Below are 23,946 nucleotides of genomic sequence, written 5' to 3' on the forward strand. Positions count from 1 at the left end.
TGGAAAACCGCTACGTCTGCAGAGCTGAAGAAGAGGAATAGCAAAAACGGAAAAAAAATAACTCTCTCCCTCTCAACCTTTGAACCTTATTCCTCCAAGAGGAGAAAGCAGTCACAAGACCAAGTTAGTTGACTATAACGCAAATGAACGGAGTATGATTCTGTCGTTTTAAAATGAGCAGGCGTAAACTGAATCAGTCTTCTCGCCTCTAAAATCCAAAACAAATCTGATGAAGACATAGATTTACTGAAGACTGCAAGCCTTTCTCCCACTTGCCGAGATTGGTATGTTCGTCTTCACGATCTTTTAATGCAAAACATTTCGAAAGGACTTCAAAAAGTCGAATAATTTTTTTAACGTACTGTAAGTCGTTTTTTTTTCTCGCAACGAGTGTTAGTGAAGGGATCTTAATTCTTAAAGAATACGAAGTATTGAAATACCAAGGTTTGCGTTAAGTGTGTTGATAGTGTAGTGTGCAATTTTTTAGCATTTCATATGGCCTGCGGACTGTCTGCTTTGCTCTGTAAATAGGATGATTTTACAAAGCTTTTCCACTTTTCTGTGTTCGGATGAAACACGAAACCCGTTGTCATTTCTTTTACATATATTCTAATTATTTCTGTTTATTGATTGTATACAAATTGTCTCAAAATCAGCATCCAAATGTGCTCCTTGTGTTTCCACTTTCATCACTTTTTTAAAGAAAAAAAGGCAAGATTTGCGAAATCTGATTACATTGATGCTGGCCCATGAACAGCAGCAACACCGCACTTGTACTGTACTAACAGGGAGAAGTATAAATTCCCATTGTCCAGCAGGAGGCATCAAGAGATATGGGGAAAACGTCTATGAAAAAGTGCACAAAATCAATAGTTTTGGGTGGTGCTGACTACTTAACATTTGCTATTAAAGAGGTCTGTCTGAATATTGCATGTTCAAGCCACAAGAGGAATCTAGGGCAGTTTTGGCTATGTGGCTGTCTAGCTTCCCGAGTGTCAGGAAATGCCCAAGATAGGTCAGAAATGAACCAAGATTCAAGTAGAATACCTTTGTGATTTGTTCTTTGCCTTATTTTCATACTTGTTCAATACCATGAATTCTTTACTCTTAGTTATTTCTTTGCCTGCAAATTTTCTGACTTTGGAACAAGTAAAATAGGACCACACCATGTCCTTGAATATGTCAGAGCACAACAAGACATTTTAGCTTATTTATGAAATGCAGTGCCTTGTTAACATGTGACCCAGACCTGGAAAGCCACAGCAGTATCTTTTAGCCTGTCATTTTGCAGGGCTGAAGAACGCTGGTGAAGAACATGCTTATTTAGAGTATGTGCTCATCAGTGTGGTGGGGAAGCCGAACAAACCTACTGTGTTATTAGCTGCTCATTGTGGTACATAACTGTTCATTTCCCTCCAGTCACGTTTTCAACACGCCTGTCAGTAAAGTTATTTTGCTGCTTATTACATGTAATATTCTCGCATGTTTTTGTAAGCGCTTCCCTCTTCTGGTGTATACCTAACGACTTCAAAGAAGGAGGCAAAACGGGAGAGACTTCTGCCAGTATGTCCGCCGTAAAATTTAGTCCAGGGTCAGATTCCAAGGAAGTTAATGGGTAAGTTAACAACTTCAGACTGTTATGTGCTGACTTAATAGTAACACACATTTCATTTGGCTAAATAGTAACTTTTACTATTGAAATTCTGAGTAAGTCATTAAAAACTGTTTTTCTGTTTTCTGGAAGCTGCTATATATTTTACTGCAGTGGGAGACTTAAGTAAAAGTCCAATTTGTTCTTGGGATATGAGGTATACCAAACAGTTTAGTGTGACTATTTTGCATTTGTGTAAGATATAAGCATATATTCACCACAAACATCACAGACTTGATATACTGTACATTAAAGGACTTTATATCATAAGGATTCATTTAAACATCATTATAATTTTAAACACCTCTACTTGATAGGATTCTTAGATGATTTTATTTGATTTTCCACTTTATAAAAAAATTGCTTTATTGAGAAAAAATTTTAAAAGATTTATAAATCCAAAAATGTCCCTGTCATTTTAGAGGTGAAATACACGTATTCGTCCATATTCCAGAGCAGCAGTTTTACATATTATATTTGTTGTTTAATATTTGATGTTCTCTACTTGTCAATATTGAATTCCATCCACCTTGTGTTTGCCTAGTCTTCAATAGTGTTGAAATTTGTTTTTTAATTTACTTTGCAGCGTCTCAATGTTGCTCCTATTTTATTAGCAATGTGAACATTTAAAGGTTGTGAACATGGCTAGTTTACTAACGGTATTAGAATCTAGATCACTGATATACATTAAGAAGATCTATACTCCTAATTGAGATCCAGCTTCCACCACAACACACACATTTCCTTCATGTTGAAATATAAAAAATTAAAAAAAATAACTTTAGTTCCCTCAGCCAAATTAACTGTGTACAGTCCATGTTTTAGTCATAATTTGTGCTGGTGTGAGCTAAAAATAACATTTCTGTGCGCTGCTAAGACATCTGGAGAAGGTACTGTAATATACACTTTACAAGGAAGGATTTGAGCTGGTGCAGTTCCCGTGAAAACCTCTGTCTATTAAGGAATTAAGGCAGTCATTCCAGTCATTCCTTCTGAAATTCTGTCATGCAGTTGTGCTTAGAAGTGTTTTTTTTTCTCTAGTTTTAGTAATGAAGGCATGGAGGAGGCATCTGTAGAAATTGATGATGGGAAGGAAGAAAGTATGGAATCAGACACAATGTTCTAGTGAGTATGTTGCCATTTCACACATGATTTTGTCTGGCTTTATTGTTTTTATGAAAACAAATGTCATCTTAATTATGTCATAATTCTGTAGGGAATATTAATGTTGTTTTACCTGGATTTCTAGTTTCCTAGACAAACAACTTTGCTTTCACAGTGAACAAAAATTATAAATCTTTGTATCACTATGTTGATAACTACGAATGAAAAAAAAAGTAATGTTGTTGAAACCAAAATACGTATTAATACGTATTTTTAGAGTATTACCCACTTAGTGCAGCAGATTTCTAATTGAAGTGTAAGAGTCCTTTACTGAGGTTGTCAAATGTCAAACTGCAGATTGTCAAACTACAGCTTTAAATAAAGTGATCTCCTCATTTCAGGAGTTGTAGGAATGACACCACATCCAGTGAAATCACTTATTTCTCTTTAACTCACCATTCATTTTTTCATCTCTTTAGCCAAATAAAGAAAGTAATCACTCCATTTGTGATGTCATTTGGTTTCCGGTAAGTGTGCCCTCTCAGATTTTCATTTTTCTGTTTGAAACTGTCCAAAGACCAGTTTGTTTTGTTAACTGACCCAGTTTGGAATAGCCAGTTGTGTGTTATCCACATCTTGTCTCACAGCTGCAAACCCTTTGACTGCACACAAGGGAGAATGAGGAAGTGAAAATGTAAAGAAATGTGCATCTCTGTAAATGAAGAGAGGTGCATCCCTCAGCACCACCACATGTCTGCAAATGAAGGTCATAGTGGTCTCTGTGTAACTGTTGTTGTTGTTCATGTTCAGAGGCAATCGCAGTTACAGTTGGCTAGTGACATGACTCAGGCTTGATCCTGTGATTATAGCGTACCTTAACAGGTTGAGTCACTATGTTTTTTTACTATAAGGTATCATGTGGGATTTTCTCAAAGCAATATCATCAACTGTAATATGATTTTCAAAGTTAATGAGTGGAGTTACTCTTGCAATTTATACTCTTCATATTTTAGTACGCAAGCTAATAATAGTCATTGTCCCGGTTAAGCAATCCTCCCTTGTCAAAGCCAGACAATATGAGATGCTCTCATTATATGTTTTAAGAGCTCTCTGTGTACTGTGTACTGGTGTTGGGTATTGTAAATCTTGATAAACTAACTGTATTATTGGGGACTTTTATGGTAATTTCTCCTAGCAAAATATTAGCATTTGTCATAAATACTAGGGTCACTAGCTATAAGTGCACATTGATCTCTGTGATCCCGGTGCTTTGAGTTTGAGCCTGGGTCATGTCACTAGACAAAAATGACCAGAATTCCCTAGAGGTGGCACACAGTCGATGTAGCACTGCTGGAGGGGTCGGGTAGGGTTGAGAATAATCGGCCGTGGCTCCCAGCAAAACCATGACCCCTGCAATTGTCCAGGCACCTGCAGGTTCATGGTGATGTCAGTGAGAGGTGCATCTCTCCTGTGATCTGCACTGAACCTCCTGTATGTCACTGTAGGCCATGGAACATGACAAAAGATGAAAAGGCCTGTGCAGAGGAAACTCTGCAATGGGCTTTCTCTCAAGTTGGTAGAGGGCTCATTGTTATGATGCAAGACAGAAAGACACAATTGTGTGGGTATATAACATAATAAAAATGGCATGTTAGGAAGAAAACTTCCAAAGACATGCTGGCTAGGTGAATTGGTGTCTCACTAGGTGAATTGATCCTGTGTATCTATGAGTACCCTGTCATGTATTGGCTTGTGGTGCAAGGAAAGACTCTGGGTTAAAGTAAATGAGGGGAAGGGATTTGTCACTGTTAGAAAGGCCTGTGCTCCATTTTCTCCAGGATATTTGGTGTGGTGCTCATTATCGTGGATATCATCCTGGTCATCGTCGATCTTGCAACTCCAAACAAGAGCGTAGCAGCAGGGGATGCCCTGGAAGCCATATCTTTAGCCATCTCCCTGTTCTTCCTGGTTGACGTTCTTCTCCGAGTCTATGTGGAAGGGTGAGTCAGTACTGTTAAAAAACACAGCCGCACGTCACAGATGATGTTTTCCTAGATGGAGTTTTTTTGTCTTTCACTTAGGTGATCACTCTTTAAACCAGTATTTTGACTGCTGAATATGTTACGGTAGGGGTGGAAAGGGGACAGGGCAGTTAGCATTGCTACTTTGCAGCTCCATGGCTCAACACTTGATTCAAGTCTTGAGCACTTACAGTGTATGGATTTTGCATGTTCCTCCTCAAGCTCCCCTGTTTTTTGTGGGTATTTGCCAGATGATCTGTTTTTCTCCCACGTACAAAAGATATGCACCTGACTAGGAGCAGAAAAATCTTAGTGCTTCTGTGCCCTGTGCCATATTTATGGGACATGCACAGCATATGGGACTACACAGTGATTTTGTCAAAACTAAATAAGCATTAAATTATGCAAATGCACAAGCAAAAGTGACAGAATTGGTAAGAACTATACATGACCTTTGATCTACGTGCCTAAGAAGATGACAGATTTTTGAGAGCTGCTCAATTAAAAAATAAGAATGTGTCCTTCATCAGCCCGTCTCTTTATTATTTTTTATTGTATTTTCAAGGAGATCACCATTCTCTGTATTTGTTTTCCATCTTAAATCTTTTAAAACTGGGGATCTTATTTCCTAGAAACCTACTGTGTTCAAAGGTGTCCGTAAATGTGAGCTGTGCTGCTGTTTTATCTGTTTTAGCTTCCACACATACTTCAGCTCCAGGCTGAATATCATGGACGCCTGTATCGTCGTCCTCACCCTGATTGTCACCATGGTCTACACATTCTCAGACTTCACAGGTGTCAGTCTGATCCCCAGGTAGGAACATCATGACAGCTCTCTCTCCTCATCTCTGTGCAGCTGATCAATTGCACAAAAGTCACACATTATACTGTTTATACATAGTATTGTTGGAGTAAACACTGGGTTGTAAGAGGTGCAATCTTTTGTAACTTAATTCGAGGCCCAGTTCTCACTATAATTATTAAGGATTTGGTGGTTCTTTTTGTAACAGCTTGGTATCATTGCCAAGCTACAAATACAAACCCGGGTTTGGAATAGGGGTTTAGTGATCTCCATCTGTTTTATTTGGGGATTGAACTCTGTTTCCTGTTCCGCAGCACTTCAGTACAGGATTGAGTTTTTTAGTGCCAATTGTGAAACATTAGGAATCTAGTTGTGTTTTTTTATTGTGTCTAAACCAGCAAGGTGACATTGATTAGGAAAATGTGGCGAAATCTGAAAGACATCTGTTATCTGCATCTACTCTGTAGACAGATTTGTTCCTGGATATTGTGTCAGAGAACAGCAGATTAACAATTGTTAGGATTATGTTTAAAGTTAGTGAGAAATTTCTGAATTTCACTGAAAGCTGGGATTTAAGGAACATAGCCTGCACTCCCTACCACCACACATACATACCAAGACACACACACACGTGCAGGAAAAAGGATCTTTCTCTGTATGGCCCAGGGAAGAAAAACATATCTTGGCACAGCTGAGCAGAAAAAGAGGAATTTTACGCTAACATACTTTAGAAAAATACCCCACTAACACCACTAATCTCTTTCACTCTGGATTTTATAATTGATGTGAAGCATATGTTATGTTGAGGGCTACAGTTAAAGGGAAAGGTGGGCTGTTATATATGCTAAAAAGTTATTATTTCTAAGATTTTTGTCACTTTTTCACTTCTGTGTAGTATTCAATTCCTATTGCACAATATTTCTGGTTATTTTGTTGTGGGTATGTTTTATATATTTTAGTCTACGCTTATTAGGAATCATGGTACACAGTTCTGATTGAGTAAGTAGCTGAGAAAATGCCCAGATCTACATGCTACATTTTGTGAAGTCTGAGCCTTTTTATAATTTGTTTTGGCTGTGCTGTTTCATGATTTTGCTGTAGAGCTCATCAGTTTTTATTTTAGTTCTGGATTTAAAACTGTGTGAAGTGTGAAACTTTCCAAACAAAAACTACAAGCATGTTACTTTAATCCTCTAAATGTATGTGTGATACTAATGAAAATACAGTTTTATCTTTAAGGAGACCATAACCGCTAGGTGGCACTGTGTAATAGGGGTGCCAGTCACATACCTTTACAAGTGGGTGTTCTGCCTCAAGGTGCCCAGAACTCCATGTTGTCTATTTGAAAATAACACACGAGTTATTTCCCTCTGAGTCAGTAGAATCTCTTTATAATGTTCCCATCTGTTTTTTGATAAATAACATTATTTTTTTTATTATTGTTGACCAGTTGACAGTAAACCAGTTGACCGGTTTCACTTTACATCAACTTAGAATTTGAACTGTGGGTTTTGGAACTATTTAGTCATCTCTTGACTGTTTTATTTTTTATCTTTGGAGACAGCTGAAATGGGAGTTTGGCAAAGTAAATAGGAGTTTGCTGGCACAACATTATGCAAATGGCACTTCTCCCATTTGCATAATGGAGGAGCTGGATCTGGAGTGAAAATACTGGTTTGGTCCACTAGTGGGCATTTTCCACATTTGCATGAGCAGTCAACTCCCCTGACAGCAATCTGATTCCTCTAGAAAAAAAGGTTCATCATCCACCAAGGGTTGTCTATTAAGGTTTTAGGATAAAGTCTCAGGTTGAGACAGTGAACTTAGTGGAAAAATTTTGGTTTCATGGGGAGACTGCACTGATAGTGAAATGTAGAGTCTTGTGGAAGATAACTAAAAAAACACCTGCTGGTGCTGAGGATGATGATTTTACTTGTTGGATCCTGGTCAAACAGGATCAGCCAGTAAAATAGGTTTCTGACTTAAGTGGAAGCAGGAATTTATGTTGGAAAGGTTAAGAACATCAGGACTGGTCTGGCCTTAGCCCTAGTTTCACAATTCCACACAGCTGTATAGTCCAGGTTACATCAAATAGGGTGCAGGTACGGTATATCAGGGGCTTTATGTATGTAGGTTCTCCAAAACCATACTACAGGTTAGGAGGACCTGCTGCAATTGGATAGTGAATTTAATCGATTAAGGGTAATTCTGTTACATGCTTATTAACTCACAGTTAAATTAAATATATTGTACTGGGTCATCACTTGGAGAAGCAGTCTATCTTCTGACTTACAACATGTGTGCAGCTTTATAATGATCCAGTAAGGGTGCTGACCCTCCTGTCAGGAGATTGCAGTGTGTTGAAAGTTGAATAACGCAATGGGAGGGCAGGTTGGGGAGAGGTAAAATGAGAAATGCTTTAAAGTGTTTTTAAATGGAATTGCACACAACCCCATACTGAGTTTACAGCATATATCCATTTCCTGGTGTTAGTTTGACCAACCCTTTTCCTTTGTGTTTCTGTAGAGTGGTGTCCTTCTTGAGAGCCCTGAGAATCATTATCCTGGTGCGGATCTTTAGACTTGCCTCGCAGAAGAAGCACCTGGAGAAGGCCACGAGGAGAATGGTGAGGTTGCTATGCCTACCACTGCACTGCACTGAATAACAAAAACAAGAGAACGGACAAATGTGAGCCGTTTTTCCAGATTTGACCATGCTATTACTGTATGTACTGCTTATTGATTTACAGATATGCGTCCAATTCTTCTGGGATACTCTAAGCATTTACCTCATTTACCTAAGTTGGCAGCTTGTTCCATATTCCTCTCATTCACAGTAATTAGTGTAAAGACGTGTTATCTATTCTCCGTTCCGAATTTAGATGCACTTTAGATGTGTCCCTAGAACCTTGTCTCTGTGTTTACAGTTAAAGTCTGCATTGCCATTTCTAATCTCATTTTAACAATCCTTTCTCGTTATTGCACCCACATTAGTGTATGTAGATCCTCCAACATACACAAAGGATTAAGATTCATTATGAACAGGCAAACTGTCATAGATGTGGCAGTGGGAGCCTCATTATTGCAATGGGAAGAAGTTAACGTTGAACTTTGTGCTGATTTCCCAGGTTTCCGAAAACAAGAGACGCTACCAGAAGGATGGATTTGATCTTGATCTGACTTATGTGACTGGTTTGTATGCTGTGTTGGAACTGCTGTATTTCAGATTTAATGCATTTTAAAGAATAAATGACTGGGTTCCAGAAAATAGTGTCGTGCCTCACCAAATATTGCTATTGTTTAAGTGGCAGGTTAGTCATTTTACTGTTCATCATTTGTATTACCAGTAGTATTTAAACTCATAGTTCCATTGCATCCAGGTTTGGAGAAATGTCCTTCTCTAGGAGTTGCAGGTGACTTTGGAAAAACAGCAGCTTTGAGAACACAGACCTGTAAGACTCAGTGCCAGCTGACTTTTTGAAAGTAATTTGACTGAACAGACATGTCTAAAAACAAATGAACAAATGAAGTCAAGTTTTTTTCCATGCTGAAAAGAGAAGAATAGAAACACAATGTTTCAGCTGTGGAGCCTTCTTCGGGTGTAAGAAAGAGAGGAAAGTCCAGTGTTTAGAGATGTTGTCTAATGTTGTGAGAAAGAGAGGAAAGTCCATGTTTAAAAACATGTGAAGTGTGAAGCTGGAAATTAAGACTGCAGTCACATTACTTCCTCTAAAGTTGTCTGTGATGCTGTCTGGTAATGAAACATGCTATTTGTTCTTTAAGGGAACCTTAGCAAATCCTTGATCAGTAGAATCTCTGCTGCTGCATCTCTGTAAACCAGCACCTGGTTATAAAAGCCAGGTTTGATATTAGTCTGATCTGATGGTTCAAATGTAAGATTAAGAAACACCTGTTCTCACTTACATTTCAACCTACTGTACCATGTTGCTGAGAAGAACTGTGACACTCCCATACCAATGTAATTTACTGATCAGTGCTCAATTATATTTTTTGTCAGATTGTAGCCTTGCTGTAAATCTTTAACATAGTAAATTTACTTTGATATTTTTTCCCCAGTTGAAAAAATCCGACGTTGTGTTATGTTTTGAGTTTTAGTCATAGTGTTACCAGAAGTGAGACTGGATATCAGAGTCTGGGGCAGAGAGTTCCTGTAACAGGGCTCAGCTAGTTTGTAATCTCTCTGTTTTCACAGATCGCATCATTGCCATGTCATTTCCATCATCTGGGAAGCAGTCTTTTTACAGGAATCCCATTGGGGTAGGCTGTCCTTTACAAAAGATATCTTATCATGGTCCTACAGCCGTTCCAAGATATGGCAGTGATGCTTGTACATAACTCAGTTCAAATTCAAAAGGAAAGTTTTAGGGAAATGTTAAACTTAAGACCCCATGTTTAACTTATTTCTTGTTTAAAAATTAAGTAAAATGTGTGTGTGTTATCTATCACATAAAGTTAGATTTATTTACTGTTAGGACTCAGTAAGGACTAGGACAAGGTTAGATACTGTATCTTTTAATATGTAAATCCATAGAATCTTAAAAGGATGTGCTTTATTTTTCACATCACTGTGTTTTAACTCTGCCGGTATAAACACATAAGCACCCCATGATTATAAACTTAAAAGCACCCCATTTTATTTCATATTTGAGTTGTGTGCTCATTATTTTGATCACATTACCCATCTATCTTGAAAGATTAGTTCGCTCTTCGTGTTATGGAAAATGTATGATTGCTCTGGAGATTATACTGGAAAATGTATACTAAATATGTATGTCTACCACTGCATATGAAGGTGGAATTAATTTCTCGGTAATGTGTGCACATTTCCGCAACCTCATTTCTATAATTGTATCATTTCTTATGTTTTCTTTAGGAAGTTGCACGATTCCTTGACACGAAACACAAGGATCACTACAAAGTCTATAACCTCTGCAGTAAGTGACCATTTATATCTTTGAGTTCTAACAAAATATTCCTGAAATGAGTGATGGTGGTCAACAGTACTGCTATGTTTGCTTTGCACAAACAGCACACTGTTAGGAAACAGTGAAATACATATTGTAACAACTTCATTTTGACCACCCTGCTTTATTCATCCATGTGAACCTCATGGGATATTTAGGACCAGGTAGATTGTGCTATATGTGAGATTCACTGCCCCTGAGTTCAGCTGCATTTGATGGAGATTGATGCTGGTGGCACTGAGAATAAAAGGTCACTGGCACATGACAGATCACAGCAGGAGTCAGATCTGAACCTTGTACCAAGGAAGCACTGATGAACTACAAGATAAGAAATGGAAATGCACCAGTCGTTGGTGACATTTGGCAAATTGTTTCTCCACTTGATAATTCGCAGGTGGCTCACGATGACTTGAATCACATTAGAGCCAGTGATATCTAGATATGCTGTATGGCCTCATTTGCTCTCCAGGTATGGCTTTTACCAGCAGCCCTCTCTCCTTCAGTTTTAGTGCATATTCTATGCCAATAGAGAGAACTAGAGAGAACTGTGGGAGGAGGAATAATTGGAACAGTTTTAAAAATTATTTGTTGGGAATTCCCAGCCATACTAGGAGGGAGAAATACCTCAGCTGCATCCAAATAAGTGTTGTTAGGTTGACTTGACAGGCAGAAATGGACAGACATTAGCTCAAGATACTGTACAAACCACTTCAGTACTGTGAGAGATGGGCTTTCCAACCTGATAATTCTTATAGATTATAAGAAAGTGGCAAGCCAATGTGGATTTGACATTTTAACTTCTGTAACTGGAATGCTAATGTATTTAATTCATTCATTTTACGAACAGCCGAGAAAGGCTACGATCCCAAATACTTCCACTACAGAGTGGAGCGCATCTTCATTGATGACCACAACGTGCCTTCACTAGAGTAAGTACAAAGTACTTGTTTTGGAAAGCTACTGTATGTGTTGTCCTGATATAAACATGCCTTCTCAGCATGGGGTATGTGTAGCCTTTACCAAAATACAGAGTATTACCACATATAGCGTAGCATGAGTCTTTGGTGAAGTAATCCATCCCTTTTCTAACTGCTTCTTCCAATTTCATGTTGCAGAAGTTGAAGCCTGTCCTGGCAAGCAGTGAATAGCAGGAATACAACCTGGATGGGACACCAGTCCATCACAGGGCACACACAGACACCAACACTGACACACACACTCACACCGGGGCCAGTGTTCCCAGAAGCCAATTAACTTACCAGTTTTTGGACTATGTGAGGAAATGGGAGCACCTAGAGGAAAACCACACAAACACGGAGGAAATGTGCCAACACCACACAGATAGCAGCCCAGGTCTGGAATTGAACCCAGGGCCTAGGTACTGTGAGGCAGCAAAACTAACTACAGCGCCACCATGCCATCCTTTGGTGAAGTAATGTTCACCAAAATATACAGTAGAGTAGCAGCTATAGTTGTTTTTACTGTTTTGTTCTTGGTTTTTATCATCTTTTAAATTTAAAATAATAATTACAATAAATTAAACATTTTAAGATAATACAGATTCTGAGTGAAACTTCCTAGAAGGCTGTTCATTGTGGTGAAAGTTTGACATATAAGCTCTGTTGCTTGAGTAAGCCTTTCTTCAGATGATACTTCCAACTAAAATTGTTAGATGTGTCAATTTACCCTTTTTACAGAGGTTGAATGAGATTGACCAGCCCTCACATTTTTATTTGTTTTCTTCATTTATGTTTAGTACTAAAGGAATATATTAAATAAATGTGGTATGTCCCAAAAACACTTCAACTCCTTTAGTGATTAACAAACAGGGATTGTTTGATAGGGATGTACAGCAGGAATAGAGAGAGAGGATAGACTAAGGAAACTGTTCTTGTAAATGTACAAAACTGTTGTTGTAATACAGAAAGGTTGCCATTTCTATAAGAGGTACCCAGATTGTAGAAATTAAAGTTTTATTTTACTCATTTTAGATGAATGCTGTTTATCATGTTGAGAAGGTATGGTAGCCTGCCCCTACCTTTTGCATAAATCTGTACAAACAAGGTGATATTGGTTATACTCTGCCTTTATTTAGGGCACTGAGGCATTACTGCTTTGGAAACAAATTAAACCAAAACAGGAACAGGAAAACTAAAATTTACTAAATTGTCCATTTTATGATCTAACCACATAATAGTGGCAGATATTGGTGCCTCTTTGCTTCTGTCACAGAATGAATCTAAAGGACATATCTTTTTTACAGCTTTTATTGTGTTTTGTAGATAATTGTCTTTCACACTGAAAAAATCAGAACTGTTAATTGTATTAACTGGGAAAATTTAGCTTTGATTTCAGAAAGTAACAGTCTAATGAAAGTCACAGTACTACAGCAGTGACACTATAATTGAAAAGTAGCAGCTAGCACAGGGGCAGTGACAGTCTTAAGATCCTTTATGTCAATGTCAAAGTACACTACTTGCAACATCCTTACTGCGCACTGTTCAGATCTTTCTACTGTGTGTGTTTCCTTCTTCTTAAAGAAATTCAATTCTGTTCAATCTCTCCCTGAAATTTTAACCATTTTGTGTTAAGTGACAGACAATTCTGAAATTGTATTATGTGTTACAAAAAGTAGACTTTTAGATTAATCGATGGAGAGAGAAAAAAGTTATGTAAATGGCAAGGAAAACCTGACAATAAGTTAGAATTGAGTAAATGAGTAAATTGTTGGTGAAATACGTTGTAATTCAGATTTCCATAGCTTTAGTACAGCAGTGTACATTTTTTGATGGGATGCTGGCTGGAAATGTTTCATGTGATGTTCTTTCCTTGTAACACACAGAGACATGCTAAAATACACAGCCAGCGTTCGAGAGTGGATGGCCGCTGACCCTCAGAACATCATCGCAATTCACTGCAAGGGTGGGAAAGGTGAGGATTTTGACACATGGATGTGCCACTTAGTCTCTTTATTAAATCCTTGGATGGATTGGACAGCTTACTGAAAAGAATAATTGTAAGGGTACTGTATATGATGGTGTATACCGTTTAAGAAACAGTATGATAACATTCCTTAAAATTATGTACCACGTCTGGACACTCCACTCAAAGCCCTTTACAGGTAATGGGGACTCTCCTCCACCACCACCAAGGTGCAGCATCCACCTGGATGATGCAACGGCAGCCAAAGTGTGCCAGTACGCTCACCCCACATCAGCTGTCAGTGCGGAGGAGAACAGAGTAATGGAGCCAATTTATAGATGGGGATTATTAGGAAGCCATGATTGATAGAAGGACATTTGGCCTGGGCACTGAGGTTAACACCCCTACTTTTTTCGAGAAACGACCTGTAATGACAACAGAGATTCAGGTCTTCGGTTTTACATCTTGACCGAAGGATACCGCTTATTTTGTCACCACACTGTACTGGGGCATTAGAACTCACACATACTGCAGGGTGTGCACTCTTTACTGGTCCCACTAACACCACTTCCAGCAGCAACCCTTCAGTGGGTGGTCAGTTGTGAGTTGCAGGGTGATAGACTGTAGAATTATTAGAAGCTCTAATAATTCTAATAATTTCAGGTTTGTCAATATTGAGTACTGTGTCTTGATAACACGGGCAATTTTAAAATACTTTTAACTAAGTGACATGAATAATCAGCAAAAGGTGCCAGGATTACTTTTATGTGCTTTTACATTTTCTGTGCCTCATTTTGTGCTTCAGAGGTTGTTAAAATCTGATTTTTCTTTGCCGCCTACTGGTGAGATGTTGTAATGCAGGCCTGGGATGTACAGTACAAGCGTGGATTGTAGCTGTATCTGCTGCACTGATAAATGAGCATAACACTACATAAGTCATAAAACCGATTTGAAATAAATCGAGGGTAAACACTACAGATGTTAATATGATGGGAATTATTAGAGATGTAATTTTACCGTGCATAAGCATTGGTCACAACTCTAAACCAGACTTTTCTTACACAGCTTTTCAACTAAAATGTACACAGGGTCTTAGTTAGACATTAGAGCTAACAAAAAGAAGCATATCCTGGCAAGTTTGAAATCAAACAGATGATGAAGCTAAAAGCGTGGAATCAGAAATAGAAAAAAAACATCTTCAGTATTCTAAACATCAAAGAGCCATGAGAAAAGGCAGACAAATTGCTTTTATCAATGCATTTACAACTCCAAGTCTAAATCAGAACTCCAGTGTTTATTTCAGTATCAACCATGTGAAAATTCAACATCTGCATCCCAAAGATAATTGCAATAGAATATTACTTCACTCATACTTCACTCACTCATTTTTCATCAGAGTTGAAAAATAAATATCAGTTAAGTTCAAACATTAGTATTAAGATCCAGGAAATAATATTTATATGCTGTAATCCCAGTGTTCTGGCTAACTTCCATTCTGGGCTTGTTCAGTCCTGCCTTCCAAAAATTCCCTCTAAATTCAACAGGTGCAGACATGTGCTTGATCTGTGTAGTGGGGCTGCTGGTGTAGTATGGCTCTCATGTGTCTCTCAAGTGGGTGCTACACTTTAGTGGTGGTTGAATTGCATCCCCTCCTATGTATAAAGTGCTTGGGGATCCATTTGGAGTGCAAGAAATCATTCCAAATGTTGATGTAATACTGTATGAATTAACAGTAACAGTAAAGGTGTTCGTTGAACTGCATCCATGTGAAAATCTATCAGATTCTAGCAAGAATGCCATTACAGAACGGAATCAATCCAAAATAAATTACATAAATATCAAACCACATACTGTATACATGGATATCCCATGCATTAGAAAACGTACCATACAATCTCATTTAAAGACGCAAGAATAACTAAGGAATTATATAAATTATAGATTAAACTAAGAATATTGTATGAATATGCAAATATATCTCCAGAGTCCAGAGGCAATGATACAGTAGTTTCATTCCAGTAGTACCATTCCAGAAAAACCTAACATTTTATTTTTTGTAAAATCACTTGCAAGCCATCTTCATCATGTAGACATAGAATTCTGCTGAAGTACAAACGATGTTACATTAGCAATGATATTTAATATTTGCTCATAATATTCTCTGTTTTAACCCATGTTGTTAACAAGGAATGGAACCATCGCTGTTAAAAAGTCTACCCTTGTCATCTTCGGGTGTAAAAATGTCTGTATTCCCTTTTTTGTAGGCTTTTTGTCTGGGGGCAGGCAGTTCAGAGTGTGCCTTGTGTGTTTTTATAGGTCGTACTGGGACAATGGTGTGTACATGGCTCATTGACAGCGACCAGTTTGAGAGTGCAAAGGTATCCTGACCAGCAAGGCAATACTGTCAGAGAATCCCTTTAGAGAATTCAACCACAACGTACAGTAGCTCTGTTTACAGTACATTCATATAACATGTTTAAATCATTAGGGCCTCAAAGTGCCACTGTAGATAGTCAGACAGCAAAGCAAGTTAACAATGGATTAACACTGGAACGAAAGGTATATAATATCATGCTGTACAAATAAAACTTTTACAGTAATGTATATTTAGAAAAAATGATCATTGAAAAGTATGCCTTAAATTCTTTTTTTAATCTAAAACATTAAATGCAAAAAGCAAAATAAATAGTTAAAGTAATTGAATTCCAAATATAAATTGTCTTAGAGACGTGCTTTTATCTTTGATTTCAAATTATCAAGAGGTTCTGCCCAATCAGGAAAAGAGAGGAGCTACCTACTTTAGCTCAAGATGTTTAGTTCATTTGCATGAGAAATTTGTGCTCACTACAACAGAGGATGTGTAGTGCAGATTCAGTAATAATCCCTTTCAACTGCTGGATAGTTTTGTGTTTTTCCCCTTTTAAAACAACCATGCCATGGTACTACATGATATTTAATTAGATTCTTATTAAAAACTTTACCTTGTTTGCATTTTTTAAGGAAAGTTTGGATTATTTTGGGGAGAGAAGAACGGACACAAGCATGAGCTCAAAGTTCCAAGGAGTAGAGACGCCTTCACAGGTACAAATATAGCATTGTTGAAAGCTAAATTCACTATCATGCTTTAAGGCTTCTGATGTTTTGTTTTCTTTTAACAATACAGATAGCTAGTTGTCAGTTTTCTCTTTGAAAAGTGGAAAATGTATAAATAAAAGTAATAATAATTCCTTGCATTTGTGTACTGCTTTTCATCCTGAAGCATCCTCCAGTGCTTTACATATACAGTAGGAGGGAACTCATTTCATCCACCGCTGAGGTGCAACACCCATCTGGGTGACGTGCCAGCAGATCACGTGCAGAAGATATTGCTTCACCAATTGGATAAGAGGGCATTTTAGGTAGGCCACATCACAGAAGTCCAGGGTAGCATCTAACCAGGACAGAAATGTTAATGCCCCTACTGCTGGGAACATTCAAATGGGATCTTTAATGGGCATAGAGTCCTTGATTTAACAGCTCAACCAAAAGGATGATACTTCCTACAGCACATTTTGCTTGCTGTCCCGTTATAATGGGACATTGGTTTGGAAATTCTGGAGTGCCACCTGCTGGTCTACCAGCACCTTAGAACTGAAGGCTGTATATTTAGAAAAATGGTTATTGAAATGTATGCCTTAAATTCTTTTTTAATCTGTAATTGAAACATCAAATGTAAAAAGCAAAATAAATACTTAAGATGTTCCCCATCCCTGTACTGGCCAAGCCCAGCCTTGCTTAAATGCTCTGTATATGGATAAATCTGGAAGCCCTTTAAGTCCTGGGGGTCCAATTAGATAGGGTTTGATTTTCAGTACCTGAGAAGGTCATTTTTCCTCATCTTAAACTGTGGCTGCCTTTTGGGTATTTGAATGGGATACCAAGGTGACAATTGCTGAGGTTTAGTTTATAGGATAGTGAGTCCATTATTTTTTGAGGGAGAGTCTTGTTTCTGTGCTTTACAGAGCAGGTACGTGGGGTATTATGAGATCATGAAAAACAAGTACAACAGGCAGCTACCTCCTGAGAAGAGCTTGAAAATTCGAAGCATTCGAATCCATTCCATACTGGGTAAGAGTGCTAAGACTGTCTGTTTCTCTTAAGTGCAGGCACTGCTGATGTGCATCCAAGTCTGTGAAGTGGAAATTGTGTACTCTTTGTCATTTCTTTCCATAAAAGCTTTAGACTTTGAATCCTGAATATGATTTTATGTGATTTTATAAATGCGTCTGTGCTGGATCTGCATGTTACCAGAACTCTTCACAGGACTGAAATGAGAATTGGGAATTGGCAGCTCCTTCGTTTAATCCAGCAAAGGATTATGTTGCTGAGTTAAATATTGATCACATACAGTAGTTCTTTAAATAATTTTCTGAAAATAATTTTAAAATGACAAAATAGAAGCAATGGGATTCATTTTTTCAATAACCTCTCAAAATCTGCAATGATGTATTTAGCTGTCAGTTTAGTCTTCCAAAGATAAAATACAATCAGATCCTTCAGAGGCTAGTGAAAAAGCTCTAGGGACAAGTAAAGATTTAATCAGAACGAACAGGGAAACACGACCCAGAGGGCACAGGTGGAACTTTATGTGGAAGTACTTTAAAAACCTGAGAACAAGAGGCATTTCTTTATCCAAAGGGTTGATTGAAGATGAAACAAGCTACCCAGTCCTGTTGTTGGAACCAATACCCTACCTTCTCTCAACAAAATGGATGAGATCCTGGGACTAATTAAATTCAAAATACAAAACAGGCTAGACGTGCCAATGGCCTCTTCTCACTTGTAGCATTTATGGTCTTATTTTCTAAAGAAACGCATGGGGGAGTCGTCAGCCATTTTATATCAGGTAAATAATGATGAAAAAGAAGATATATCCCAAAAACATTTGTAAATACAATCTCTGTATTAATCAGTAACACACTAAAAGGCAAGAATCGAATTAGTAATAAATATCGGTTCTAAAACGTTTTACAAAATAAATTATGCTTTGGCTAATTTCTGTTCATTTACCCACTAAATAAAATGAGTCCTGCTGAGCAGTTCCTTGTCTTCTCAGGTGTGGGAAAAGGCAATGGCAGTGACCTGAAGGTGAAGATTATTGTGAAGAAGGAGACGGCCTTCCAGTGTGTTTGTGCCACTCAGGAAAACTGTACGGTAGGCCATGCTTGTCTCTAGAGTTCATGTCGCACTCTCTGAGTTCTGCATCCAAAGTGAAGCTACAGTAGTGAACCTGCATTGTACTACTGCCATCTCATCTTCAGAGAGCAGTTTTAGGAAAAGTGATTGAAATCCAGATACTCGTGATAGCTATGGTACACTGTTTCCTACCTAACCATATTCACGGCAGCTCATAGATCTTGCTGTCCAGTAAAATCCCATTTAAACCCCTGAACATTAACTCAATTTACATATTTAAATTGTAGAAAATTCTGAGATGAATTTGTGAATTTGCCAATGGAATGCCAAGTTAGATATGTTTGTTTCTCTGGTTAAAATTGGTCATTTGTCATTGCCAAGACACCAAATTGTATTTCTAGATTTAGGATTACCAGGAACATGCTGGTTTAGCTGTGCATTGTTAAATGGGATATAGTATGGTCATTTTACATTGAGTTGTGTTTTGCAGCTGTTTCCTGACGCTGGCAGCAATGCTGTTGTTATCAGTTTATCGGAGGGTCCTGTTGTGAGTGGAGATGTGAAGGTCATGTTCGAGTCCAGTGCTGTAAGTACCACAAGTTTAAAGTAGTGTAGTGTATTACTGTGAAATGAAAGACATCTACATCAGTAATGACAAAGATAAGCAGATAATACAGAGTACTTTACAAATGGAGTGTGACGTTTTTGTGGTGTATATTCAATTCAGTACCTCAAGGATATTTGTAAGGTATGTGCCGGAATGTGGAACTTTCAACTGTGCCTTGTTTAACTAATAAAATATAAAATTATAATAAAGCAATAAAAACATCTCAGGTAAAGCACTGACAACACTTTAAATGTCTGTACACATCTGTAAACTGCATCAAGACAAAAATAAAACATGTTCCTTTTACCAGTTCCTAGTATACCTTTTTTCTACCCCAGGGTCTTCCTAAAGGCTATGAAGACTGTCCCTTCTATTTCTGGTTTAACACTTCTTTTATTGAAAAGAACAGGTAGGTCATTTCTCATAATGGAAATACATATCATTCTTTGTATACCAAGAAACAAAATGTAATTACGATCTCTTAATCCATTTTTAAAGCTGGAAAATTGCCGATTATTTATTTTTTCTGATGACTTCAATACTTTTTGTCATAATTTAGAATATCAGTGAAAATGGGACACCTAACCACAAATTCTGAAATAAGCAGTCAGTGTTAAATGATAGTTCAGGTGGGTAGCTGCGTTAGCATACATAGGCTGCAAAGGAACAAGTAATAGGTTTATTCCATGCTGAAAAGAGATGAAAGGAAACACAACGTTTCGGCCTTTGCAGTGTTAAATGATGATCACCGTCACAAAGAACACAGAATCACAGATCAGCACAAATACTACAATATTATTCTTCTTTAAGCTGTTCCAACAAGGTTAGAACCTGGTGGAGTCGAATTTCATATTCTACAGCATTAATCTTGAAAGATGTTTTTTAATTGCTTATATTCAAAGTCTCATCTCTTCCTGTAGGCTCTACCTCTCGAGAGAGGAGCTTGACAACCCGCACAAGCCAAAGACTTGGAGCATCTACAAAGAGGACTTTGCAGTGGAGCTGGCCTTCAGTGAGGTCTAACTACGAGGTCTGTTGCTAAGAGGACCTCGAACGAAGGAGATCTGAACTCTCCTTTTTGCGAGTTACACTTCCCTGCACTGAACCCTCTGATATTTTGATAGACCACAAGAACATTTTGGTTACAGCATACACTGTCTCTTCTAGAACAGAGTGGTATAAATTTCAGACCAAACTGCTTTACTGTTCACACCTTTAGCTCAGAATTCTCAGTACAGCAGGAATGTGATGTATATAATAGACCCATGAAAGGTTTGTTAACATAATTCTCTTTTTTTATGAACAGTGTTTATTCTTTCAAGTCAAAATGCACATTTAAATGTAAAAAGACTTAAAATAAACCACCAGAGAATTCACATCCAATTTATGTCTGTACATCTGAATAATACTTTTCACTATTTGACCACTTTATTGGGGGTGTACAGTATACCTAAATCAGGTATTACATACTGGACAGAGATAGGCAGAGGATCACATTGACAAAACATATAACTGAACTTGCAGTTCGTCTGAGATTTATATAGCACCAGATATCATATTGCAGTTATATGTTCTTCCTAGCCAGACATACTGTGGTTGGAGCTTTCCAAGTGCTGCATTAAAGTGTTGAAAACTGATGATAAGCCTCTTCTTTCTGTCCATACATGGTCATGAGGCCAATACAATTCCAAGTCCAACCTGTCACTATTCTAATAATAAATAATCCATGTACATAAACCAATATTATGGAAGAACAGATACTGTTCTGTGATACGAATAATTGGTGCTTTCCAGTTCTTATTACTTTACATTAATAAATTCATTTCCCTTTTAGAAAAAAAATATAACTCCACACAGAAAAGCACATATGTAAAAACAGAAAATCTAACATGCAGAAAAGTACAGAGAAAATATCGACAATGTCTTTGAAACATATTTTTGTAGTTATTTAGTATTATTGCTCCATGCAGCATTGGGAAACTAAACTTAAACTGCCCTTCCATTCATGTTAGGTGTATCTTCTCCCAAGAGTAGTTATTTTTCACTTTAGATTGAAGTGGTGTCACTGTCACTGCACATGTTTGAGTGATTTGGCTTTGGAACAACAAACACAGGGGAATCTTGGGGGCTATTTATAAGTAAGCACTGTCTGCAAAATTGCTAATAGTCGGGACTTTAGTTGAACGTCTAACTGAAAGGATTGAACAGAGATATTGTAGAGTAGTAACTTCTTCAGGAAACTCCCAACTTACAAATGCCCTGGGCTCCAACCTGGGTTAGATTTTGGCAGTTTGAATTGAACTCTAAATGAACAAGGCCACACATCTAGACAATGTAACGAGACAACTTTACTTGCAGTGTTGAAAAATGGAGTCCAGGGCAGAGAAGCTTGGAGAATTACTTATCTCCATTACCTCTATAAATCTCTGTGCTTATGGCAGGCAGCATTTGCTGCAGAAATCCCTGACAGAGAGGAAAATATTGTTTACAAAGCTTCTTTTAATAAAGAAATGCACCTAACTGCAGTTACTTCTCAGTAAAGCCTATTATTGCACTGGTATGAAATGTGACATGGTAAATTGAGGGAGTGTTGATTTGATTGTCTGGTGTGAAATTGTTTCCATCATAACATAGGACAGTGTTGGAATACATAAATAATGTGAAAGCAGTCACCCACAGACAACCTCATGTTCTATCATAAACTCAGGTTTAAAGGAAAATTGATTAGTTGTTTTGCTGAAAAGTCCTACATGTGCTGGTTTAGCAGATGACTGAAGAAAATTTGAAAAGCATCATTTTCCCATATACTGTACAGAACACTTTTCAAATGCTTCAGATTTTTTATATTTCTGTGTTCCTGTCAAAGCAGTTCTTTACAGCTGTAATCATAATTCCTGAATATATTTAAATAATTACATATTTATGCAAAATATCTTCTTTAAAAATATCAGTATAAAACTGGATTTTTTTCCCTAAAATTTGACTCTCAAAATTGGAGGCCACAAAGTGGTTAGTGTAATTACTGTTTCAAGCTGGGAGTGCTTTGTAATACATAAAAATAGCCTGAACAGTCTATGGCAGTTCCTAAAAATTCTTAATAATACACAAAATGTATTTCTTTGAAAAGCAACCAAAAACTATTTAATTTTTGTTTGATATCTCCAGATTGGGACATCATGAGATGGTCAATTTACTTAACTTCTGTCACTCTTCTCTACATCACCCATGAATTGTTTATTTTTTTTATAATTTAAAAATAGATTAATATGTTTTTCGTGCTCCTCTGTTTTGGAATTCACAAATGATGAGCAACCCTCAGTCCAGAAAGGGAAGAAGGAAGACGAAACACAAGTGTGGTCAAGCCAGTAGAGATAAGCTATTGACTGGGTACTGATGCAATTTACCAATGGTATCAGTGAAGACTGGTGGGGAAAAAAATAAGGCTGTAAAAAATGGGAAAAAATGACTACATGAAAAAAATATTCACAATCACTCCTTTCGTACATGGCATCTATTAAAATCTCTGATACTGTGAGACTTTTTCATACAGTGGTTCCACATAAGTCAGAAGACATTTAAAACCAGCTAGTTAAACCAGATTGTCCATTACCTTCTTTAGTGGTGTACTGAAATGCAAAATAGCAGCTGTATGTTCAGTACAGCACAGATGGAGATGGAAGTGGGAAATTTTAATAACCAGGTGTATTTCGATTTTGACTGGAGTGTTTCGGAGCTAAGGATGGGGCAGTACACACTTTTTTAGAGACATAAAAACAAAAGCAAGCTTCAAGTTAAGAAAGCCTTTCAAGTAGAAAGGCTGGGGTGGGGGACGACCTGAGGTAGGCTGAGAGATCAGCTGTCAAACTGTTTCATCATCATCTTCCTGCTGAGCTCGTAGGCTAGGAAGAGCGCTCCATTGGCTGGGAACGTCCGGATCATGGTTGGGGTCAAACCAGAATACAGTGCCGGAATGCCTGGAAAGGGAGAGTGTATTTTAGAACATACTGTACTCTTTCTTTTTTTTTATAGATATCTTTTACTCTATATTACCCCCAAGGTGTTCCCAAAAGATGAAAAAGATTGGCATGTCATGTCATTTACCAAAAATTATACCATACGGTGTCACGGGAAGCCGGAGCTACCCAGCAAGCAACGAGTGCAAGGCAGGGTACAGCCTGGACGGGCCACCAGTCCATCACAGGGCAAGTGCAAGCCAGTCATACATGGGGACAATTTGGAGGCCACGGTAAAGGCAGAGGGGGGGAATTTGGCCCGGCCACCGGGATATGTCCCTACTCTTATCGAGAAATGCCCGGGGATCTTTAATGACCATTGAGAGACCTCAGTTTAATGTCTCATCCGAAAGACGGCGCCCACTACAGTATAGTGTCCCCACCACTATACCGGGGCATTAGGACCCTAACAGACCGCAGGGTGGGTGCCCCCCGCTGGTCCCACTAACACCACTTCTAGCAGCAACCATAGCCTCCCAGGAGGTCTCTCATCCAGGTACTGACCAGGCTCAACTCTACTTAGCTTCAGTGGGTAGCCAGTTGAGAGCTGCAGGGTGAAATGGCTTCTGGCTTGAAACAGATGGTAATATTTGTAATTTTTACTTTAACGATATAAGAGCATTAAAGTGTCATTTTGTATTAAAATAAGCAAAAGCAAAAATAAGAC

The 23,946-nt window shown here is 37.9% G+C and overlaps 2 protein-coding genes across 6 annotated transcripts in view; one reads left to right on the forward strand and one right to left on the reverse strand.

Moving 5' to 3' along the window:
• The first annotated feature begins 1 nt into the window (after position 1).
• tpte (transmembrane phosphatase with tensin homology) lies at positions 2 to 20,649 on the forward strand. The gene is made up of 19 exons (XM_088921150.1): positions 2 to 284; positions 1,496 to 1,615; positions 2,693 to 2,776; positions 3,235 to 3,282; positions 4,594 to 4,755; positions 5,471 to 5,590; positions 8,105 to 8,204; positions 8,706 to 8,769; positions 9,791 to 9,855; positions 10,472 to 10,532; positions 11,410 to 11,491; positions 13,405 to 13,493; positions 15,801 to 15,862; positions 16,485 to 16,565; positions 17,486 to 17,591; positions 18,580 to 18,677; positions 19,150 to 19,245; positions 19,605 to 19,675; positions 20,187 to 20,649. Exons 2-19 carry the CDS (start codon positions 1,566 to 1,568, stop codon positions 20,287 to 20,289), a joined length of 1,542 nt encoding a protein of 513 aa, XP_088777276.1. The 5' UTR covers positions 2 to 284; positions 1,496 to 1,565; the 3' UTR covers positions 20,290 to 20,649.
• slc25a15a (solute carrier family 25 member 15a) overlaps positions 19,640 to 23,946 on the reverse strand; it is a 12,594-nt gene continuing 8,287 nt past the window's right edge. For all 5 annotated transcript variants that reach the window (XM_088921151.1, XM_088921153.1, XM_088921155.1 and 2 more), the window contains one exon: positions 19,640 to 23,240. In XM_088921151.1, coding sequence (XP_088777277.1) covers positions 23,119 to 23,240 — 122 coding nt within the window. In that variant the 3' untranslated portion in view covers positions 19,640 to 23,118. The remainder of the gene's footprint in view (positions 23,241 to 23,946) is intronic.

The sequence above is a fragment of the Atractosteus spatula genome, chromosome 7 (genome assembly GCF_055471065.1).
Source record: "Atractosteus spatula isolate fAtrSpa1 chromosome 7, fAtrSpa1.hap1, whole genome shotgun sequence".
Lineage (NCBI taxonomy): Eukaryota > Metazoa > Chordata > Actinopteri > Semionotiformes > Lepisosteidae > Atractosteus > Atractosteus spatula.

Bases quoted from the DNA above. Each gene is read 5' to 3' on its own strand.
- tpte (XM_088921150.1), top strand. From the start codon at position 1,566: ATGTCCGCCGTAAAATTTAGTCCAGGGTCAGATTCCAAGGAAGTTAAT. The intron at 1,616-2,692 runs GTAAGTTAACAA...TTTTTTCTCTAG, and splicing joins GATTCCAAGGAAGTTAATGG to TTTTAGTAATGAAGGCATGG. The intron at 4,756-5,470 runs GTGAGTCAGTAC...TATCTGTTTTAG, and splicing joins CTCCGAGTCTATGTGGAAGG to CTTCCACACATACTTCAGCT.